Raw genomic sequence first — 21,639 nt, 5'->3', positions numbered from 1 at the left:
GCAACATTCTCCACAATTGCCAGTAACATGCATTTGGTCGCCTCTGCTTAGAAAGTTTCCAGATATTTTTAAACATTGACTAAAGTTAGCTGGGAACCCTGAATATGAGCGAATTGCAAACGTCATGCAGAGGTTATGGGTTCAGCTCCGAACGGCAGCAAAGCTGCCTTCTCTTTCACTTACATTTTCCCTTATATGAATGTTATGGTAAATTTTAACCTATATATGTATTTAATTACCCAATTTAACGATAAGCTAGATTTCCCAGTGATTTATATGTCATTTGTCTTGTCAGCACATGGTTATCTTAATACGTATATACTATATTGTATTTACTTGCATAGCTCACCCCCCCCCCCCCCCCCCCCCCCCTCCTCCCCATTGGCCATGAAAAACATCTTTTTCCCCCTCGAGTAATCATCGCACCCTTGAAAATTGCTGTAGCAACATTCATCTGCTTGTTCCGGCATCAGTGTTGACGCAGACTCTGAATCGGTCAGGCCAGAGGCATTTTATTTATCCGTTTAGCGACTCTAGGTTCAGCTAGTGTAGAACCTGTGATCTTATGAGTGCGGTTTGGAAGTAATATTTAGTTTGAATTTACAGTGGCAGGCATGAGAAATTTGATTTACAGCCACTTTTCATTTTTCTATTTACCACCTAGAACATTCCATTGGAAAATTTTCTCTGCATAATTATTGCACGCCCCAACTTCGCATCAATTTCCTCCAAAAGAATGTCTGAGCATTAAGCTAGTAAATATGGTACATGGGGAGAGAGATAGAGATGAGCAAAAGAGGAATGGTGATTGTAGTGATAGCGGTGGTGGTGGGGGCGGGATTGTGATGGGTGAATACAACCCCTCCTACACCGAAGTAATTCGGGTATAATGCCACTCAAGTAGATACTCCCCCTTTGTTTCAAATTCTTACATTGGAAAGTAGTTTGTAAGAAAAGTGACAATTCTGGGCTGTTTCAACAAGGCCAAGTGATTACAGTCCGAGCACACTTGTATTACAAACGCTCGGTTATTTTGAATGAAGATAGCATGACAGCTATAATTTTCATGCAGTCTATGGCAGCACACGTGTAAGCTAAAACGAACATGAGCCCTTGCCTGTTTTGAACAATCTGGAAACACCAATCATTGGATCGGCATTGAAGAAGCAATGCAAGCTTAATATTATTCTGGAAAACATTAAATGTTTTTGCTATTTCATTGGCTTACTGCTGCGTTTCCACTTGTTACAAACGCTGAGCTATTACAAATGCATTCTTGTGACAGTTCGTACGCAGAATGAAGTTCTTACAAGGGGCACAGGTTCTTGCACCATTTTTCTGTTACTGTTGAGCTCTCCTTTCTCGTTAACACAGCCCTTCTTGGACTTTGCTAACCCATTTGGCATGAGGCAAAAGACATCCAAGCCATTCTGCATTCACACAGTTGGCTGAGCAACCAATGCTTAATTTAACTATACTATGTTTCAGTAGTGCCATGCAGCGCTGTGGAAGCTACAGGCTTCTTCGACCAATCAGCAGGGCGAACACATCTTAAAGATGTGTTTCCACGCACTGCCTGCTAGCGGCGAGCGCTGCAGCGCAGGTGGAAGCGGCATCTACAAATACAGCGCAACTGCGCAGCGAGATCAGCTGCTGTGATAGCAGTAGAAAATTCCCTCCATATTTGCTCCGACATTGAAAAGGCCCGCGTTTTTAAGATATTTTAGGATACAGAGGAAAAAGGGGGCTGTAGAGACGGCAAGAGGAACATTCAGAAGGAGCACTGTGTAAGTGCGTCGTACAATATGGTGGCACCGTCTCTTTATCCCTCTTCTAACATCCGCTTGCACACAGCGCATTCCCTGACATTTGTAAGTGCAGCCCCTATTCTTAATTAGACTTCCTGCACGTTTACCGCACTCCAACTGCACTGTTCCGAGCATGCTCGACACTAACTTATTCATTCCTTTCGTGTATAAGAGCAGCTTGGAACGTTGCCACACAAGCAAGACTGCGGACGTCATTTTTGCCAAGGGCGAAGCACTACTCAGGAACGAGTCCTCTGCAGTGTTGTGGCAGTGCTGACTACACGTATTAAATTAGCCACTGTCAAAGCAATTGATTGTTTGTACATTTTAAGTGCAAATTAATGCTGTTAGATACGGGACCGTTTCCTGAGACTACTTCGAGTTCACCAGACCAAATCGAATCACGCCACAGCTAATTAAGGAGCGCAGAAGCGCGTATACCACATTCCCTAGGCGCGGCACGTGCAAACGAGTTGGCGTCCCCCACCTCATATGCCGCATCTGGAGCTATTCACTGCCCGACTCTTCCCGAAAGTGTAGCGAGAGCCTGGCACTGTTCCAGGTAAAGTGGGTCCCGAAGCAAGACGGCTGTAATGCATCGTGAAACCCTGGCAGCGTCGCCCCCTTCCGCCAATTTGTGACGGCGCTTGCAAGTCAGCAAGGCAATACTGCAGGGAGAAAGCCCTCGGACAATTGGGGCCCAAGGAGCGATCCTCTCCCCCTTGGTGACGGTAGTTGCAGACTGGGACGGCAAGAACGCAGAGAGAAGTGAGCACTCGGACAATTGGGGATCAAGGAGCAACCAACGTTACTAGACTAGCTTCAGTTTTACAACTCGGCGCCATTGCGCGGAACTGCCACCCGCCCGCGCCTTCGTGGCGCTGCAGTCGCGCCCGGCTTCACTTCCTCACTAGCCGGCTACGCGGGCGGGCCGGACAAAGCACGCGGTGCAGCGTTGGTGTATTCTGTGCTTCGTTGTTGACAGCGAATTTCAGCAAAGAATTTCATCTGTGGAACTGTAGCCTTCGCCGAGTTTCTTAAGAATATCAGCAGACGATGCCGACGTGCTGCGTACCTGGCTGCATAGGCCACTATCGAAACGATGTCAACAGTTCGGCGCACCACTTTTTCTGTGCTCCCAGCGGCGTGAAACAGAGCAATTCCTTGTGCCGACCGGGAACTCTCTGCGAAATCAACGGCACGCGCTCGTGCCACTGCTCCCGCGTTCGTCGTCGTCTTCCACAGCTGGCTGCGTGGCCGTTCATCTTTCCAGCGTAGAATTTCACTTCACTTATGTCGTTGTAATGGGGAGGCCGCGTTTACGGGGGTATGAGCCATTGCTTAAGGGAGTATGAGGCACTCATGGTCTTACGTAACAGAAAGATTTAATTTTAAAGAAATTTAATTTCGAAGAATCACAAGCGGCAAATTGCAGGTGAAGGCTGCTAACCACGCCGCTGAGCAAACTCGAGACATCGAACGCAAGCGACAACTGCGGACTGCGGGCATACCGTCAGACGCCATTCTCTCCGTCGCAGCCGATTGTGTGTGTAACCTCATAACTGAAAAATATTTTAATGAACCCTCGGGATTAACCCAGTGATAAACACGTTTCAGCTTCGCTGATTAAGCATCTTCACGGAACGAAAAATCCGACTTCTTTCTTTCTCTCTCTCTCTCTTTTTTTTTTTGCGGCTTGTGTGTACAAAGACCGACCTCATCATTCTTTTTGTAGCGCTTCTTTGGCGTGGTGAGAAGCTTCGGTGGGGATGAAGATCATCCTACAATCACGCACTTTGGCCAGATATTCAGGCTCGTGAGCCTAAACTGCGCGAAACGTGAAGACGACAGGAAGAAATACATGAAATTTAGAAATGTAGCTTCTGCGCTTCGCTGTATGCGTTTCTTCCTTTCGTGCAGTTTGCCCTTCTTTCAGTATTAACGAACTGGCGCGATAAATCTTATTGCTGTAGGTGGATACCGCTTTTTCGTGGTATCACTAATTCAGACAAGGAAGAACGCCAGCGAGCGTGAAACACGCGCAAACTGCCCGTCTGCACGAGCTCAAGGCTGTGACGAGGCGTCTGCAGTGGAGCCCGATGGAACAGCGTTGCCCTCTGGCGGCTGTCACAGAAGTGGCGACAGCGGTTGTAAGCGCGCGGGCGGGGAGTTTTACAACTGAAGCTAGTCTAGTAACGTTGGGAGCGACCCTCTCTGCCGGGTATGACACAATCGCACGGGCACGTACCATTGGCCGAAAATGGTGTCACCTGAGCGGGCTCGCCGATTGGCCGAACGTGACGTGTCTTCGAGACACCGAAGGGCTTAAAAGCCAGAGACCGGGAGCAGCAAAGAGGATTCCTAAAGAATTCCTTGATTCATCTCTTTCGAGCTTCTTGCCACGGGCCGCAGCGCCCGAGTTGCTGCCGGCCCGTAATGACTTTAAGACTGTTAATTGACTCTCACTGTAAATAACGTAAATAAACCTCCAAGTTTTCATCCCAAAGTCCTCCTCAACTCTTACAATGCCTACATGGCAGCATTGCATTAAAGGGGCCCCCAACCATTTCTAATTTGTATTGAAGTGGAGAAATGCATTTTGAAGTTAAAATCGGCTACTTCAGAAATACTTTGCTGCAAAAAATACTTCAATGCGTTCAGCAGAAGCGGAGTTATTGGCACTCAAAACCCTTCGCGGTGCTTATGCTCCTACGCCTCGCACTGCAAAGGCTACGGCAGCAGAGTGGGGTGCGCCCACAACGCACTGCCTACTGAATGTCACTGTGGTGCGCACTTAAAATTTGATTTTGGATGTTCACGTAGATGCCATTACTTTCGATTTCGGTGCCTACGACGCACCAAGCACCACGCAAGTGCGGCTGTCCTCAGTAAGCCGCTGTGCGCTCAGCTACGAACTTGTCGCAGCACCCCGTCATATCTACGCTATGTAGTAGTCCACAGCTATGTGCCAGTGAAGTGCGTATGCGCAGCATTTGCTTAGTGCATGACAGGGCTTAAGTGCATGCTTGCGCTCATATGCCCCAGTCTGGCCGTGCTACAGACCAGCTTTGTCCTGCACAAACTTGACCGATGGATAGTCATCATCATCAGCCTGGCTACGCCCACTGCAGGGCAAAGGCCTCTCCCATACTTCTCCAACTACCCCGGTCATGTGCCAATTGTGGCCATGTTGTCCCTGCAAACTTCTTAATGTCATCCGCCCACCTAACTTTCTGCCGCCCCCTGCTACGCTTCCCTTCCCTTGGAATCCAGTCCGTAACCCTTAATGAGCATCGGTTATCTTCCCTCCTCATTACATCTCCTGCCCATGCCCATTTCTTTTTCTTGATTTGGATGATGGATAGTAGCCACATCGAACTGGCACATTTTGAAGCATGAAGTCTGCCAAGGCATCTAACCAGGAGCAGCTAGGAGTGAGCGCGTGCTGGGGTGTGTGCAGCCTTAAGTTTCGCGTGGTTCAAGGCTAGTTGAGTGTTCAGAATTAGTTGAAATTAGCAAGACCCGACAACCATGACATCGATAGGCAGGATGGCCAAAGTACAATTCCTACGCGGGCGGCTGCGGCCAAGCGTGAGCAAACGATAGTTGGCTTCTTGCAGAAGTATGTAATAATCGAAATTGGAAAGCAGATTTTCATTTACATCAGCCAGTTATAATTCATCGATAAATATACACAGTAACAGTACGAAAAAGCACATTGATCCAAACACACTTCTTGACTGATGTCAGCCATTGGCCAATAGCAGCAGCGCATGGGAATCTGCTATATTACAAAATAAAGCGTCCAGAAAAGAGTAAGGAGCAGACTTCTGTTGAAAAGAGAGCATCTGAGAAAAAGACGGCGTCACGCACTGCTTTGCGAGCTCCACGCACCACGCACGACTGCAAAATTTGGTTGAGATGCTCACAGCAGCGTATGCTATCCGTGGAGTATGTTTTCTCACCAAGCCTGAGGGGTGGTTCAGGACTCCTTCAATATTTTTGTTTGCATGTCTTTATTTAAAGAAGTGGAGAACTCTATTTTCAATATCCTAGAGCAGCAATAAATGTATTATTAAAAACGAAGCCGCACAATAAACCGCAGCTGTGACCTGCAGAGAAGCTTCCAAGCAAACACCTGCTGATAAGATCACTTGTCAAGGTCATTTAGTCAAGCAACGGGTTCTGAACTATGGCACTACCTCTTGCTGCACAAGAATCTGCGCTCGCAGGTCTCATAGCCTTGGCTCTGCTGCGAGGAACTACTGAAACAGAGTACAGTCTCAATTTGAGCACTGCAGCCTGGATGAACAAATTTACATGGTGTCGATGTCAGGCACACAATGAGTTTGGCAAGAGGTTTTACAGACAGTTCTTTACTTTCAATGTTGCACACACCAAACAGCAGAATTTATATTGTCATAACAATACACATTGTCTACACATATGAATCAAAAGAAAAGAAAAAAAAAATGAGGCCACAAGGCTTTGGGAACACTCACTTGAGATCAACTGGCAGGTTTATAACTGTACAAATATGATGCTCCCTGTACACATTGTTTCGCCCTATTCAATGCAATGGGTAACTTGCTAAGCTCTACATGAGAAATTTCACCAAAAACAGTTAAAACACAAGGGCAGGTGTCTTGCTTAACTACCTGCAAGACCTTGACCCACCCTATTTGGCCAAAGGTTTCATATAAAACACTCAGATGAATTCCCAGTAGCTATAAAAGAGCATAAAGAGGCTATTGTCTTAAAACCGATAAGTTTAAACGATATGTCCACTCGACATTGCAAAAGCTGTTAACTACAACGTGAAAGTGAAATATGGCTCTCAACAACACACACCTAAAAGGATGCTCTGAGCATGTCACACGTGGAAGACCGTTGTTATCTGTGAGATGTGTGGTTAGGTCTACTGACACCAGTTATATAATAGTCTGGCCATATGGTATCCATTCTGGCAACACGCACAGTAATATGATGACATCCATCAATGTGGCACAAATCAGATTTGTACGGTCTTTTTGGGCATCCTAGATGCAACAAAAGCTTCAGAAGAGCAGAAAACGCTACCCCACCCTACTAGCCAATATTATTTTTCACATGTTCTATGGAATACCACTAGCTCCATATGTGTATGAAAAACATGCTCATAGTCTTGATTCCTTGCCTTTGTGCCACTCGATTCAATTTACATTACCAATTCTCCACTTTCAAGTCAAACAGCTTACCATTCTCAAAGGAGTCACTTACAATCTTTAAAAGCAGTTTCCAGAGCAAGAAAAGCTTAAAAGAAACTAAATGAGTTCAAAGGTTGGAGTTCTGGACACATTAAAATGACTGCACTTCAACATTGAGCCCAGGAAACATACCTGTACCTTTTCCCACTTAAATGTGCGTTTGCTGGCAAACAAAATGGTATGAAGCAGCAATCCAGGTCAGTGCCAATATGATAATGGTAAATGTACAGAAGGAAAAATGCCAAAAGCTGTGTGATGAGAAAGTAATAGTGCTAAACATGAAACAAGAATTCTCTAGAAGGCAAAACTTCTCTCTCTGTTGCATCGTTGTAAAGTAAGAGTCTTGCCTGGTGTCGAGGTGTTCTCCACTGCGTGTGGTTGGAAACTGGCGTACTAGAGCTTGTGCACTGGTAACGCCCAGTGCCGAGAACAAGAACAATGTGGCAGCTGCAAAGCAAGCTTGACACTTTTCAGAAGGACCCGTTGCGTATAATGTAGCGTTGCGGTGGCCCACCTTCATGTTAAGAGAGAAAACAGTGGAAAAGAAAGAATAAGGAAAAGAAACATGTGGACAGAACTCCCAATACCTGGCTATTTCTCTGGCACTGCTTTCCACCTTGTGTGAAATCAACACACCGGCTACACAGCAACTAACAAAAAAAAAGAAAAAAAAAAGGAAGAAGTCATTAATAGCTCAAAAGAGGGGTTTAGCTGCACAGGTGATAAAAAGTGCTCATCTTGTGCATTAAATCATGCTGCTTAATGCAGTTTCATCTTCCCTTATTCGTTCAGCAGATATACTGAAGCTGTGTTATAGCAGATAAATTACGTTCAGCTTTGAAGTCTGCAGGTACCGCCAAAGATTTCGAAAAGCACAGGCACCTGGTCAGAGAACACATGTTTAGCTTGCCTAAAAGTTGGTGTTTTTGTACAGAAACCCTACATTTTCTCTTCACCAGAAATGTCATGACTGGGCAGCCCGTGCCCGCTAGTGCAGGTGGTGAGATACCTCTCCTCAAATGTTCCGTCCTCCGTGGCGCAAAAGCACATCTGACCGGAGGGGGGGGGGGGGGGAGGGGGGGGGGGGCTCAGAGGTGAACCTCCACTCGTAACAATTCCACACCAGAAGAAAACCCACATGGCAGTTCATAACTATGAACTGCCCTTCGCACTTCCGCAAATTCACACAGACATTTCCTCACATCGATACGCCAATGGCCCAGTCTGCTCGAGGAGCGCCTCAGAGGTCATCATCTGCGATGGATTTCAGCTCGACAGGGTGCTCCACCGACTCCTGAAGCTCAAGCAGATGAAGCAGATGCTTCTCCATGATTGGCTGGTTCTTGTTTATCACTGTCTGAATTATCTGCTCAGTGTCCAGGTCGAGCTGAAGCTTCTCTCCCGCAAGAATCTGCATGGAAGAAGCCGAAGATCAACAGTTGTTTTAGCTAAAAGCCGCACTCACCGTTTATGGTTGAAATGCAAGAACACGGAAGAAAGCATGCCAGATTAATATTCTAAATTTGGCTTTCACCTGTGAATAGCCTGTATCCATTGCACCTTATGACATCAGAGAAAAGAACTGTGCAAGCAACTGTGCTGAGGAATCTTTAAATGTTGTCACATGGATGGATAGATTACATGGATGCAGCACAGGTTTATATAACGAGAAAACAGCATAAACTGACGAGGAAGAAACAAAAAGATATTTTTTTCTTTCTCGACGTGAAAATTAAAGAGACATTAATGAGAAATATAGGTAGAGCCGTATTAGTAAATTAACCATCTACAATATACCAAAAACGCCACCCTTACCGTGACAGGATGCTTGATAAGTCAGAGGAGGCGCGCAAACAAATGACAGAGTAGGGATCGCACCTTGAAGTTTTCACATTAGCTAGATGTGACATCATGCATCTTGATGACAACTGCTTGAGCCTAGTTCAATTTGTTACTGGCGAAAAAAATAAGGGGGGGTGGGGGGGCACTACACTGAATTTTAAGAAAGCCAAAGCATGAACTTGGCAAGGTCCAGGAACTTTTACCGAGACACAATGACCCAAATATGTGAAAATACTTTGGAATCCGTGATGTTGCACTGAAATACTAGTATTGGGGCTTCAGGGCAAAATTATACCCATGCCACACGAGTGCACAAAATTACATTCATTTGCTAATGCTGTTGCCTAACGGCATTTTTTTTTTCACCGCAGCTGACACATGTACAAATTTAATGACACTTGACATGATAATGATAGCGTACTTTAAAGTGAGCACTTTTAGGGTAGTAATTAAAAATTAACTATGTATTTGCAAGTTTAATAGTGATATATGAAAATAGCTGCACGATAATGCCATTAGCTTGAGTTCGTTGCTGTATGTTACAAGGTTGAAACTGACCGTAGCAACTTCGGCCATTGTACGTCAAATCCAAAATCCAAAATAAAAAATGGCGCCTGCCACTTCGAAGCCGTTGCAACGCCGACCCAAGAAAGTTCACCAAGTACAACTCCTGGCAAACGCAATGTAGTTGAAAATTATGTATAAATGATTTTTTTACATGATAGAGGCTGTTTCAAGTAGTACTTCAACTGTGCTGCAGTGTACAAACTATGGTGACGAAATTACGCATTTCTCAGTTCTGGCGAATGCATTAAAGTTTGCCCGTATGGCATCATGCAAACTGCAGTAAAATTTAAGGCGTTAGCAAGTTAATGTCACTTTCTGTATGCCTGTGACAAAAGTATTATTCGCAGAAAGAAAGTCAGCCTATTACAATGAAATTCAAAAAAAATATTTTTGACATAATACTTTATCAGCCTGAAGGAATTTAGTGTTTGTCTTTAGTGTCCCTTTGACTGGTGGTGACCATAATTAAAATGATGGCGTACTTGAATGCTTCCGAAATGACTGAATGATTGATCTTTTTTTAAATTTGCAATAAACACTGTACAAAATGCATAGTCAAGGCTATGAGAGTTACTGTCAATATCCAAGTTTGCTTTGCACTTATTCTTCGTTAAATAACACAGTGAAACAAACTCCTTTCTGTAACAAGATAACTACTGTTTGCATGATGCTTCGGCCCACCTTTTTGGGTATATAGCGCACTGCTTGTATGATAATGACGATTGGATGCACCTCAAGATCAACACCGCCAGTGTAGTGGTAAAAAATTCAGCTGTTTCCCTGGATAGGAACAAGCCAAACGAATGTCATAACATGACTACAGATCGAGAGTATGACCAGTAAAGCTTGTAAATGTCATGGGAGTGACATTAAATAGATTTAAAAAGCTTACACGTGAAAAAGACATCAACAAACTACAAAGTGCCCCTCTGAACCAAACTAGTACTCGCCGACACTGAATCCTGCATGAAAAAAATCTAACTAGTGAGTCAGTGTGTCATCCTTCATGGATTACATACAGCTTCATAATTGGTCTTCCATGGAACAGACAAGTTGTGTGAGTAACCTTTATGGAATCTAAGAGAATACAAAGGGACGCAAAAGTGGAGCAGTAAATGAGCTTCTTCCTTCTGCCACCAATGTATGCATGCGATACACTTAAAGTCCTGGCCTCAGCAAAATTTAAGATTAAAGGCATCCTGCAATACCACTTGAACACAGCAAACATGCTTAGCTACCAGGCAATGCTGCCATAAACATCTGAGCTAATTATTACACTCTCTGTGTATGGAGTAGGGAGCCTATTATAATTTTGTTCCAAGAGACTGCCTGTTCTTATCAACTTCTTGGAATCCCTGCCATTTTTCATGCATTCCTAAAAAACACAACAGTGATTGATAGGATTTCTTTAGTTGCCATTATTAAAGAATGCTTTTGGTAGATGCAAAAAACAGAAATGCCATCACTGATGAGGCAGTGGCGCCCCATCCAGCGGCAGAGGACTATGCCACTTGGCCAATGAGGCACCAGCCAACCTGGGAGGCCATGCCAGGTGAAAGCTCAGTGCTATGATGGACAGAGCGTAGCATCGCTAAGTGTGACATACTAGAGTGTGAGAGGAACAACGAAAAGGCCATGAGGGTAAGGCAGGGGCAGAACTTCATTGACCACAATTCCACTCATGCAAGATGCATCCAAAATCTTTTTATAGTGAAACACTTGTGAAGAATTGCACTTTAAAGGGGCCCTGAAACACTTTTTTAACTAATCATAGAATGAATTAATTAAGGGAAAATGAGACATGCACCCAATCGTAGCAATTGCATAAAGGAAACCGTTCCTCGAAAGAAAAGCCTCGCAGTTGAAGAAACATTTATCCTGGTCCTATCCTCATTTACCCTTAATTACTTGCTTCTCTCCACCTTGCGGGTTTCCGCAGAACGATTATTTCAATCGCAGAATGACCTGGCTTTTAAAGTATGTTGACCTATAAATCTCATACCGCAAATTTTTTAAAAATCCAACTACAAATGGAGTTACCGCACCAATATTTCGCTTTCTCTCTTTTTTCGCCACCGCTATTATTGCGCTGGAAGCTACACAGCAGAGAAGTCAAGAGGGCAAAGCCCCGGCCAAAAGTCGAGTGTCGCAGGAGCGAAAGGGTTCGCCTCGGCACCCCGTGGTATGCGCTGCTGCCCTCTCGGAGGCCATGTGCAGCAGACGCAGCTACGCGTACAAAGATGAAATTATTTTTGTGTCTTTTTGAGATTGCAGACATATATTTTTCTTTTATTTAACGCAAAATTAGCAATTATGTGTTAGTGAGAATGTTCTTGCGATCATGAAGTCAGCCAATAGCGTTGGTGGACTAAGTGCTTTCGACATGATTGTAAACTCCCTGCTGCAAGCAGTGCAATAATATTTGGCTCACATGTTCACAGGAGCCTCTACCACAGATTGGCAACGTTTCTTTACTATGTTCAAAAAGTTTACAGAGCCCCTTTACAGGGACACTAAAAAGCAAATACTAAGTCAACGTAGATTGTTTAAATACCTTTCCAGAAACCTCACAACGCTTGTTTCGTGTCAAGAAAATACTTAGTTTACGAAAAAATTGTGTCTGAAGGGTCCGAATACCTTTTCCGAAATTCAAATCTCCCGCCACCCAACCCGGGGAGTGGCGACGTAGCATATGCCATCACCACTCTTTGCTGCCGTCAGGGAGTAAAACGGCGGCCGACAGATGGTGGCACCGAGCCAAGACAGAGCGGCAGATACGCCGCTGCAGCTGCTTTTCGGTGAAGTGGCGCAGATCTTTCAGGCATCCCGCGACGTGACATGGAAGTTGAATTCTTTGCTACTTGCAGTTTGTGCAAGTTTTACGAGGCAGCAAAACCACTGCAGCACTACGCGATCAGGAAAGTACCGAAATGCGAAAGTGTGGGCGGCGCAGAGTCGAATGAAAACGAAACCTTTCGACCGCCTGCGTCGTTGTCAACGGTAATTTCAATGAGTTCTTTTTTATAAACATGAAATGGAACTGGACAAGTAGCATTTGATATGGTCTTATAATACAATACGAGGATGTTTTTTGCAATGAGTGGTTGAGTACTAGTGACAGAATTTAACTGACGTGTGCTTTTGTCATCAGCAAGTGCTTTAATATCCTGGGAGAGCCCCTAATCATGTGCTGCATTTACCTTGATTTCTCGATTATTAAGGCTCTGTTCATGATAACATTGACGCCTCAGAGATTCTCGAACACTAATCTATCACTTTACCTTTACTTAGTATTTGCCTTTAGTGTCCCTTTAACATGAATTCTGGGGTTTTATGTGCCAGAACCACAATTTAATTATGAGGAACGCCATAGTGGGAATCCACATTATTTTTGACTGCCAGTGGATTTTCATAATGTACTCCAATGCACGGGACCAGGAACGTTTTTCCATTTCACCCCCACTGGAATGCGGCCGCTGCTACCGGGATTCGATCCCGCAACCTCGTACTAAGCAGTGCAACACCGTAGCCGCTAAGCCACCATGGCAGGTGCCCCCTTTAACATCAAATGACGTACCCTCACAAACGCTGTCAATTTAATTTTCTCGCCGTCACATGACATCACCAGAATCGCAAAGACTCCATACTAGCTTCAAATGCAGTAAGATGAGTGAGTGCTGATACTCACTTTTCACGCTTCCACAGCCATGTTCTGCTGTGCAAGTGACTACCGTGCGAATGTGCAACTGTGGTGGCCCTTTGCTGAGGCCATTTCAAGGCCAATGCTGTGCGACTGTTGTTAGTAAATGTGTGCACTCAGACCACCTTCCATACAACTCACTGTTGCCAGTAAAAGAAACACCTCCTTTCAAGAAATTTCCTTTCAGCATATTCCTCATGCCATGTGGCGCTGCTGTAGAGAAGTGTAGAGCAACAGACAACCTTCAGGGCTATATCAACAGTCGAAGCTTCTCTGAGGAGCTGAGCTAATTTTTCCTACAGAAAGGGTTAAAGTAACAGCTAATCTGTGTCCACCAGCCCAAAGTGTCATTAGCTATGCCTGCTTAAAAGAAACTTGACACACTCTTTTCCACAATATCTTTGCCATTTTAGTCCTTACTCCTGTGGAAGAAACATCGCCAGACCATCTCAATGAAAGAATGTGGGTGTTCATTATTTATTTGATTAATTAATTATGCATTTTACATGCCATAACCACAATATGATTATGAGGCACGACGTAGTGGGGGACTCCGGAATAATTTTGGACCCCTTGGGGTTCTTTAACATGCACCTAAATCTAAGTACACGGGTGTTTTCGCATTTCACCCCCATCGAAATATGGCTGCTGTGGCCGGGATTCGATCACATGACCTTGTGTTTAGCAGCCCAACAGCATAGCCACTAAGCAACCACTGCATGTGTGGGTGTTCATTAAGAGCTGTCCATCTGTGCTTCTTGTTCGACCATAGGTCAACAAGCTTGGAAACTCTTGGTCTAGTTAAGACAATGCACAGCACAGGACAAATTGCAACGAAGTGGAAAGGCCATGCACTACACTTTGCCCTGTTCATTTAAACATTTGCTTTCCTTGTTGTGCTTGAGCTACATTCTAGATCCATGCAGTGGCACAACAAAGGCGAGGATTGCTACATAGAGTTAACTAAAGTGACCTACAACACAAAGAAAAGCACTGTGGAGCCACAGCCTAAGCCATCCTAACGATTTGTAGCAATGTTAAGAGCAGAAAATGTACCATTTCCAGACCAACTGATGCGCCCTTTGAACGGCATGTGATAATTTGTTACACTTACCTTATTTTTTCCTATGTCAGTAAAATAAAGCTCTTAGGCAGCACATAACTAAACCCCGTAAATGACTTCAGCAGAAGGAACAGCGGGTGGCCCGTTTTTGTAAATCCAGGCTAGTCATAACCCATTGTTTATGTTTCATGAATAAGGGGGCCTAGAAGGCACTGAAAGCAGTTAGTTCTATTAGTAACGAAGGTAAAAACACCGCCAACATTTGCTGTACTTAGTTCTAACGTGCACTTTCTTTTTACTGGAAAAATTCACTAAAATATGACATGCGCATTAGAAAAGAGTGCAAAACCAAAACAACAATAGGTGACGTCAGAGCCCTCCCTCTTCCTCTAAGTCAAATCCAACGTTGGAAGCGTCAAAAGGTGACAAGTGAAGCCCTCTCCACCTTCCCTTCAATGTCGCTGACATCACGTCATTCCGAATTTTCAGAAACTGTTCAAACTTGTATTTCATCGTGACACCTGCCTTTTTGTGTATACATGCTAACCACCCCTTATGTAATACCCCGAATGGGGTCTTTAACCCTTTCAGGGTCAATGACGTAAATATACGGCGCCGCGACCAAGTTCAAAATGGTCGATGCCGTATATTTACGGCGCCGTCTGTAGCGTTAAAAAGCACGCCAATTTCCTAACTTTTGCTTTTCTGTCACGTGCTACCACTATGTGGGAATACAGGGAATTGTTTTCGCGTGCCTCCCTCTCTCGGTTTTCGTTGCATGGTTTGTTTTAGCACTAGTTCGCTCCCACGAGTCTATATACTACCGCTTGCGCATTGGCGGGCGGGTGGCAGTTTGGGTTTTGTTCCGCAAGCGGTTTCGGCTTCTTGCGCTTGCAAAACTGATCGCTATCTCATTACTAATCGCTCAAAGGGCGACCGCTTGTTTCTCACTCGTTTAGTGCTCACAGGGATGCGTATAGGAAGGATGCCGCCATGCATGCTTTCCGTTGCTTTTTTTTTGAGACTCACGAAAACTAATTGCCTCTGTTTGGCAATAAGATGATTAGCGGAAGTTTGTCACACGTTTTGCTTTTTTGACGGCCACACAAACAGACAGTTTTCTTGATTGAGTGCACCTACGCAGTTCGATTACGCTATGGATGTACATATTTGTGTAAGAGCAAGAACATTTGAGTCTTGCAAAATATTCTCGTGTGTGCATCTTCAAAGCCTTGAACTATGTGTATAACAATGCATCAAATTTTTTATTCTTATAAGTTTATTTCCTTTTTTATTGTTGTTATTCATGAATGAAAAGTACATATATACCAACGCAAAATATTCTTTTCTCACTTTACGGTCACCCTAGAAAAATTACGGTAATTTTTTTTCAGAATAAGTCCTTAAGAAGAATTGGAATCTGCAATAAAAAAATATTGACCCTGGGCGGTCGCATATAGTGAAAAAAATCGACCCCCAAAAGTTTAAGGTAACAAAATGAAATGAAATGAAATGCAATAAACTTTCTTCTACTTGTGTTCAATGGCTACGGCATTGGGCTACTGAGCACGAAGCCACATTTTTCTATTTCTATCCATGATGACTGCATTCCAATGGAGGTAGAATGCAAAAACATTTGTGTGCTGTGCTGTGGGTGTGCATAAATTAACCCCAGGTGGTCAATATTCATCGAGAACCCTCCACTACAGCATTCCTCATATCCCGTTGAGCAGTTTTGGGACACTAAACCACACAATTTATACAGTAGAATCTCGTTGATACGTTCCCGTTACATACGTTTTCCTGGCACCAACATTCGCAATCGAGAACATCAAAAATGACCCAATAGATTTAAGTCATAAGAAGCCAACAAACACTGACACCAAGGACAACATAGGGGAAATTACTTGTGCTTAATAAATGAAATAAAGAAACGATAAATTAATGGAAATGAAAGTGGATAAAAAAACAACATGCCGCAGGTGGGGAATGATCCCACAACCTTCGCATTTCGCGCTCATTTTTACAGCTTCATACGTTGCCGGAAAACAGGATTTTTCGTCGCCAACGTTCAAGTATGTCGCCAAACTGCGATCATGTAATATGTTTTCCGGCCGCTAGATCCCATGTAAACAAGAAAATGTGTGAAGTGCGCGCTATCGAGAACAGTATATAGCTGCCCCCACCCCCCGTAAGCTTCACCACAATACTCGCTCGCCAATCTCACGTGAATTCACCGGGGTGCACTCGCAGTTTCTCATTTCAGTACCAGCAAATTTTCGAAGCCGCCGCACGTGGCATTCACAGCTACCACCACCAATCCTATTGCGATAAGCACCTTCGCCTATCTGTTTCACAGCGCGTGGTGCCATCGGAAGCATAGAGCACGCTTTCAATAGGTGGTAACCGAAGCACGCCGCTGTTCCCTGCTCCAGACTGCGATTGTATAGTATACGTTTTCCGGCGGCTAGATCTCATGTGAACAAGAAAAGGTGCGAGGCGCGCACAACCAAGAACAGCATATAGCCGCCCGTCTCACGTGAAACTGAAGGCGAGCACACTTTCTTATTCCGGTACCAGCAAATCTCTGACTGGGTCGTCGCACACCGCATTCACAGCTATCGCCACCAAAGCTATTGCGATAAGCACCTTCACCTATCTGTTTTACAGCGCGTGGTGTGTAGTGCCATTGGTAGCGTACTGCATGCTTTTAGTAGGTGATAATCCAAACACAGCGCCGTTCCCTGCTGCAGGCGGCGCAATGTCGGCCCCACATTTCGCTACAGCGGCATCCGGCGTCACCCAGCAGCTCCATTTCATTTCGGTTTCGCATCGCCCTCTTAAAACACTACGCAATAGGAAAGCAACAAAACGAGTCTTTGGCCATTGGAGTACCACCAGCTTGGAGTGCGTCAGTGTCTCGTGCCGCAAAGATCCGCGCGATGCTTCGTATTACGTAGATGTCAACAATAGTTAAGTTGTCAAATGTTTTTAGTTACTTCGGATCGTACGTTTTCCCAGTTGGTACGTTTTTTCTCGCGGCTTTTTCCAAAACGTACGAATGAGGTTCTACTGTATTTAATTTTAAAATTTGTTTTCTAAGTGAGAACAAATCACCATTTCTCTCTCTTACCACAAAAATCTGGTGAGGAAGTCAAGAGTGTTGCATTTTGCATTTCGTGGATTATGAAAATTGGGATGGAGTGCATTACAACTGAGAGCACATTAGAATCGAGTAGATACAGCACTTTAAGTACACGTAGCTGCACAAATCTGTCTATTATAGACAAAATGCCTTGTATTAGCTTGACTAAGTTTTTGAATCTGCAAAGATAGTTTCTAAGTCCTGGCACATTACACGCACGCACATTACACACACACACACACACACTAATGATTTCGTAACAAGCAAAATAATAATTAACCACTAATATGCGGGGAAGGTTGTGCCTGCTAAGCAAGGTTTCACTATTTTCTGCATGCACTGTTGCATGTTCAAATGCTCTTGCCAAGCATAAGCAAGCAGCTCTCAAGCAATATCGACTACAGTAGCTTTAGTGGCTATGGCATTGCGCTACTGAGCTTGAAGCTGCAGGTTCGATCCTGGACACAACAGCGGCATTCCAACGGGGGTCAAATGCAAAAACACTCGTGTATCATGCATTGGGTACACATTAAAGAACCCCAGATGGCAAAAATTAATAAGGTGGTGCCTCATAATAAGATCGCAGTTTTGGCACTTAAAACCATGGAATTTCATTTTTTTCTAACTCTCAAGCAAAATGCGCTGTGTTATCTATAGTGTGTCATTTTGGCACAGGTTTTGGCATAGTCAAATAGCTTATTTGTCACAGAAACAAGCGCCTTTTGCACAATGTCCAATGTGCACCTATAATCCATATCTGTCTCGAATTTCAACAAAACAAATATAGTGGAGCTGGTGTTATGTGCATTAATAAGGCATTTGGGATAAAAAATTAAAAAGATTTCATTAATTTTAATATAATTTCTTTGTCAGTGCACATACTGCATTACAAAGCTGCTTCTATCATTTCCACTCGCAACAGGTGTGTGTTTAATGTGCTGCAAGCTAGCAAGACAAACAAGATCCCGGAAACAGGGCACATCAAGAAGATTGCCCCCTGGTATGTGAGCAACCAAACCCAAGTACTAACAGAGAGGACGTCCACAGGTTTTATTTTACTTCTAATGTGCACAATCTCTCCTGCATCTGCTCAAACATGCGAATTGGCAAAAGCTTATGTGTTACTAGTGGAATGACCAGAGATTTCTCCAGCTATCATGTCAGCCCCCCTGGCACTGTCTCCAAAAAAATATGACAAATTGCTCTCTTTCAAGTCATGTACCTTTTCCAGGCCGGTTCGTGGGATGGTTGTAGAGAGGTCAGCAGCAATCTGGTCAACAAGGCGCTTGACAGTCACCACAAATCCTTCAAGGTCACGTGAGTCACTGTCCAAGCGTTTTTTCTTCATCACCAGGTTCATCACGTACTGGCGAGATTTCTTGCAAGTATCCAGGAGCCACGACATGGACTTACCCTGTGCAAAGCAGCAGTGGTAGCTGTTTCAGTGCCATGTAGTGATTTGATACTTAGCAGACATGATTGTAATCACATTATCTACATTCCTCGCTTATTGGTTTGCAATGCTCAAATCTGATCAGGGGCCCCTTACGAGCTGAGTGTAATTTACATAACTCAACTGCCATAAAGATGCAAAAAGTTATTCATTTCCTGGAGAAAAACTGAGAAGCAAAACTTCCTAAGCAATACAGGATTGCAACGAAGTACAGTGTGGTCCATTATTAAACTGAAATCCTCATTGGTATTCAAGACAACACAACATAAATTTCTTCAGCTTCAGAGGGCAAAAAGTATTCGATGTTATTCAAAAGACGTTCTCAGGGTAAAAAAATTCTCCAGCCCTTCGTGTAAGAACTGAGCTGTAATCGGTGCTGGCATACTAATTTGGTGTATGTGTCGACTACTAAGTACCAATGTTACAGACAGCTAGCAAGATTCTTGTGACGCTATGAGGGCAGACTTCCAGGCATGTGGAGCAGCTTGTTTCTTTTGTACAAAATTAGCAAGCACTAAAAACCTCCCTAAATTTTCCGATTTCAATTCGATATTCAGCTTTTCTTTTTCTTCATTTGATTCAATATTCAATTTCATTTGAAATTTACTATTCCGTATTCACACATCCCTAAAAACAGGTCTGTTACTGAAAACAGCACGCATGTGAGTTTTATTTATGACCAGGTACAAAATATTCAGGCTGCATCCATCTTTTCCAAAACTGTGAACCCAGCTGGTGCTTTCCAGACACACGGCATGTGCTGTCAATAATTCAATGCGTGTTGTGCGAACTGTGTTAATCTTCAACACCTCCATCATTATATGAAGCACTGCGAGCCACGGTGCTCGGCTGCGTGAGCAACTGTGTTCACCGACTACACTACAATAAGAGTCGCTGACCGATAATTCGGACTCTGCAGACTGTGTAAAGGTCCAAATAATCGGGTAATCAAAATAACGAATTCGCCACAAGATAAGTGCCGTAAGTTCACAAGTGACTAAACAAAGCTTGCCAACCACCTTGCTACACACATGTATGCAGATCTGCTACATAATAGGCGTCCTTATTTCGCAGGTGTCTAAAGAAGTTCTTATTCATGGCTGCATGCACATCCACTGCATGCAACCTGTATTTTGACCATTGTCCTGCTGCCCCTACATATGGACGAAAGTATGGTACATGAACCAAATATCCAGCCCCGGTCAACAGACGTTGACCGTGTTTCAACAGCTGAATGATTGCAGATTTGAATGATCCCAGTCATTGTCTGGCACTTCTCGCTTCATCGCTAACCTCGTCGGTAGTGTTGGTGCCATGTGTAGCTACTTGATGACTAAAAAGTTCACAACAGCAACCATAGTTTTTCACAATACTGCCTAGAGGGAAAAGTGGCACCGTAACGCTATTTTATGCACAGGAATGGTTGGATGTGGTGGCTTCAAATCGGCATCGTTCTCGGACAGCCAGGACAACTTGAAGGTGCACCTCACTATTTAATTAATTAATTTATTTAAAATGTCCTTCCAGGCCTTGTACGAGGCATTGGGTAAGGGGGGCATTACAGAAGGATTAAGAGAGTATACAGGGCATATAACAAAACATAATACACACACATTATTAATAGACAGTGGAAAAATGTATACACATCTTATACAAGCATTAAAGTATTGTACAAAGATAACAGGGTCGGTAATATACATATTAGAAAAAAAACAAAGCACCATTCTGTCTGTCACAATGGCTCATTTTCTATTAAAACAGCAAGTAAAAGGCAGTTTTAACCCTTTCGCTGTCACGGACGTACCGGTAAGTCATCGCGCTTCCCCCCCACGGTGTCACTGACGTACCGGTACGTTCTCTATCGTGCGTTCAAAATTTCGCGCCTGAGCGCAAAGCTGGCGCTCCTGAATTGGCCACGCCATCTGCTGACTCTTTCTACAAGTTCGTATATTCTCCCTGACCTGTGTCAACCCATGTATTGAAGAGTACGGTGCGACTGCCACTCCCCACTTTCTCTTTGCTGAGTGGCGCGGTGGCTCCGCGTTCGCTGGATCATGCGTTGCGCGTGTGTGGTTATGGGTTCAAGGTTTGTTCTGCCATCTCCGCTGGTTTGAAGGTTTTTATTTTTCTGCTCTTGGTGTGTCTGCTACGCCGCGCCAAGTTCAGGCGCACGTGCCGTTGCCTTTCCGAAAAGAGTGACTCGATTGCTGCTTTCGCTCTCTCGCCGAACCCTCGCTTCCGACTTGCAGCAGTAAACGTAAAGCCCTTCGAACTTTGTTTAGCCTTTTTCCATCTCCCTCTGTCTTCTTGATCACGCAACGTCCCATTTCTCTCCGTTGTGCGGGCGACTGAAAGCGCAGCCTCCCAGCGCGCGGTTACTTTCGGATGGCTGAGCGCGCGGGACCTTCGTCTGCTCATTGGTGCGGTGGCTCAATTTCGATTTAGAATACGAGCCGAGCTCGGATTCGGACTCGGACAGAGTCGCATGCGAGGAAGAGGGTTCCGCATCGTCAGATTCGGATGTTGAACGGATTTTATAGTCAGCATGATGATGATGATGATGTTTACTAACAGCAGCTGCAGAACACTGAAATGTGCATATAGCATTGACTACGTTATTTGTATACCAATCATAATCAAAAATAAATTGCTATGTTCATTCCCTGTTGTGCTCGTTCCCTGAAACCAAGCCGACACTGGGGGTGCGTCACGGCCAGAAAGGTCCGACAGCGAAAGGGTTAACTTAAATATTACACAAAAATGTGTTTTATTTTAATATGAAAACTTGAGCTTGGATGTAGAATTATATGAAACG

At 44.2% G+C, this 21,639-nt stretch overlaps 1 protein-coding gene across 6 annotated transcripts in view; it reads right to left on the bottom strand.

Moving 5' to 3' along the window:
* Positions 1-6,162: 6,162 nt before the first annotated feature.
* The window catches only part of LOC126547718 (uncharacterized), a 43,598-nt gene continuing 28,121 nt past the window's right edge, over positions 6,163-21,639 (bottom strand). For 2 of the 6 annotated variants that reach the window (XM_055063354.2, XM_050195679.3), the window contains exons 5-6: positions 18,594-18,785; positions 6,163-8,465 (exon numbers count right to left, since the gene is read on the bottom strand). In XM_055063354.2, the coding sequence (XP_054919329.1) occupies positions 8,295-8,465; positions 18,594-18,785 (363 nt within the window). In that variant the 3' untranslated portion in view covers positions 6,163-8,294. The remainder of the gene's footprint in view (positions 8,466-18,593; positions 18,786-21,639) is intronic. The other 4 variants (XR_011890894.1, XR_011890893.1, XM_055063355.2 and 1 more) reach the window with 4 other exon arrangements.

This window comes from Dermacentor andersoni, chromosome 1 (assembly GCF_023375885.2).
Source record: "Dermacentor andersoni chromosome 1, qqDerAnde1_hic_scaffold, whole genome shotgun sequence".
Classification (NCBI taxonomy): domain Eukaryota; kingdom Metazoa; phylum Arthropoda; class Arachnida; order Ixodida; family Ixodidae; genus Dermacentor; species Dermacentor andersoni.
Note: the sequence above shows the minus strand (reverse complement) of the source record. Positions and strands in the feature narration are given on the sequence as shown.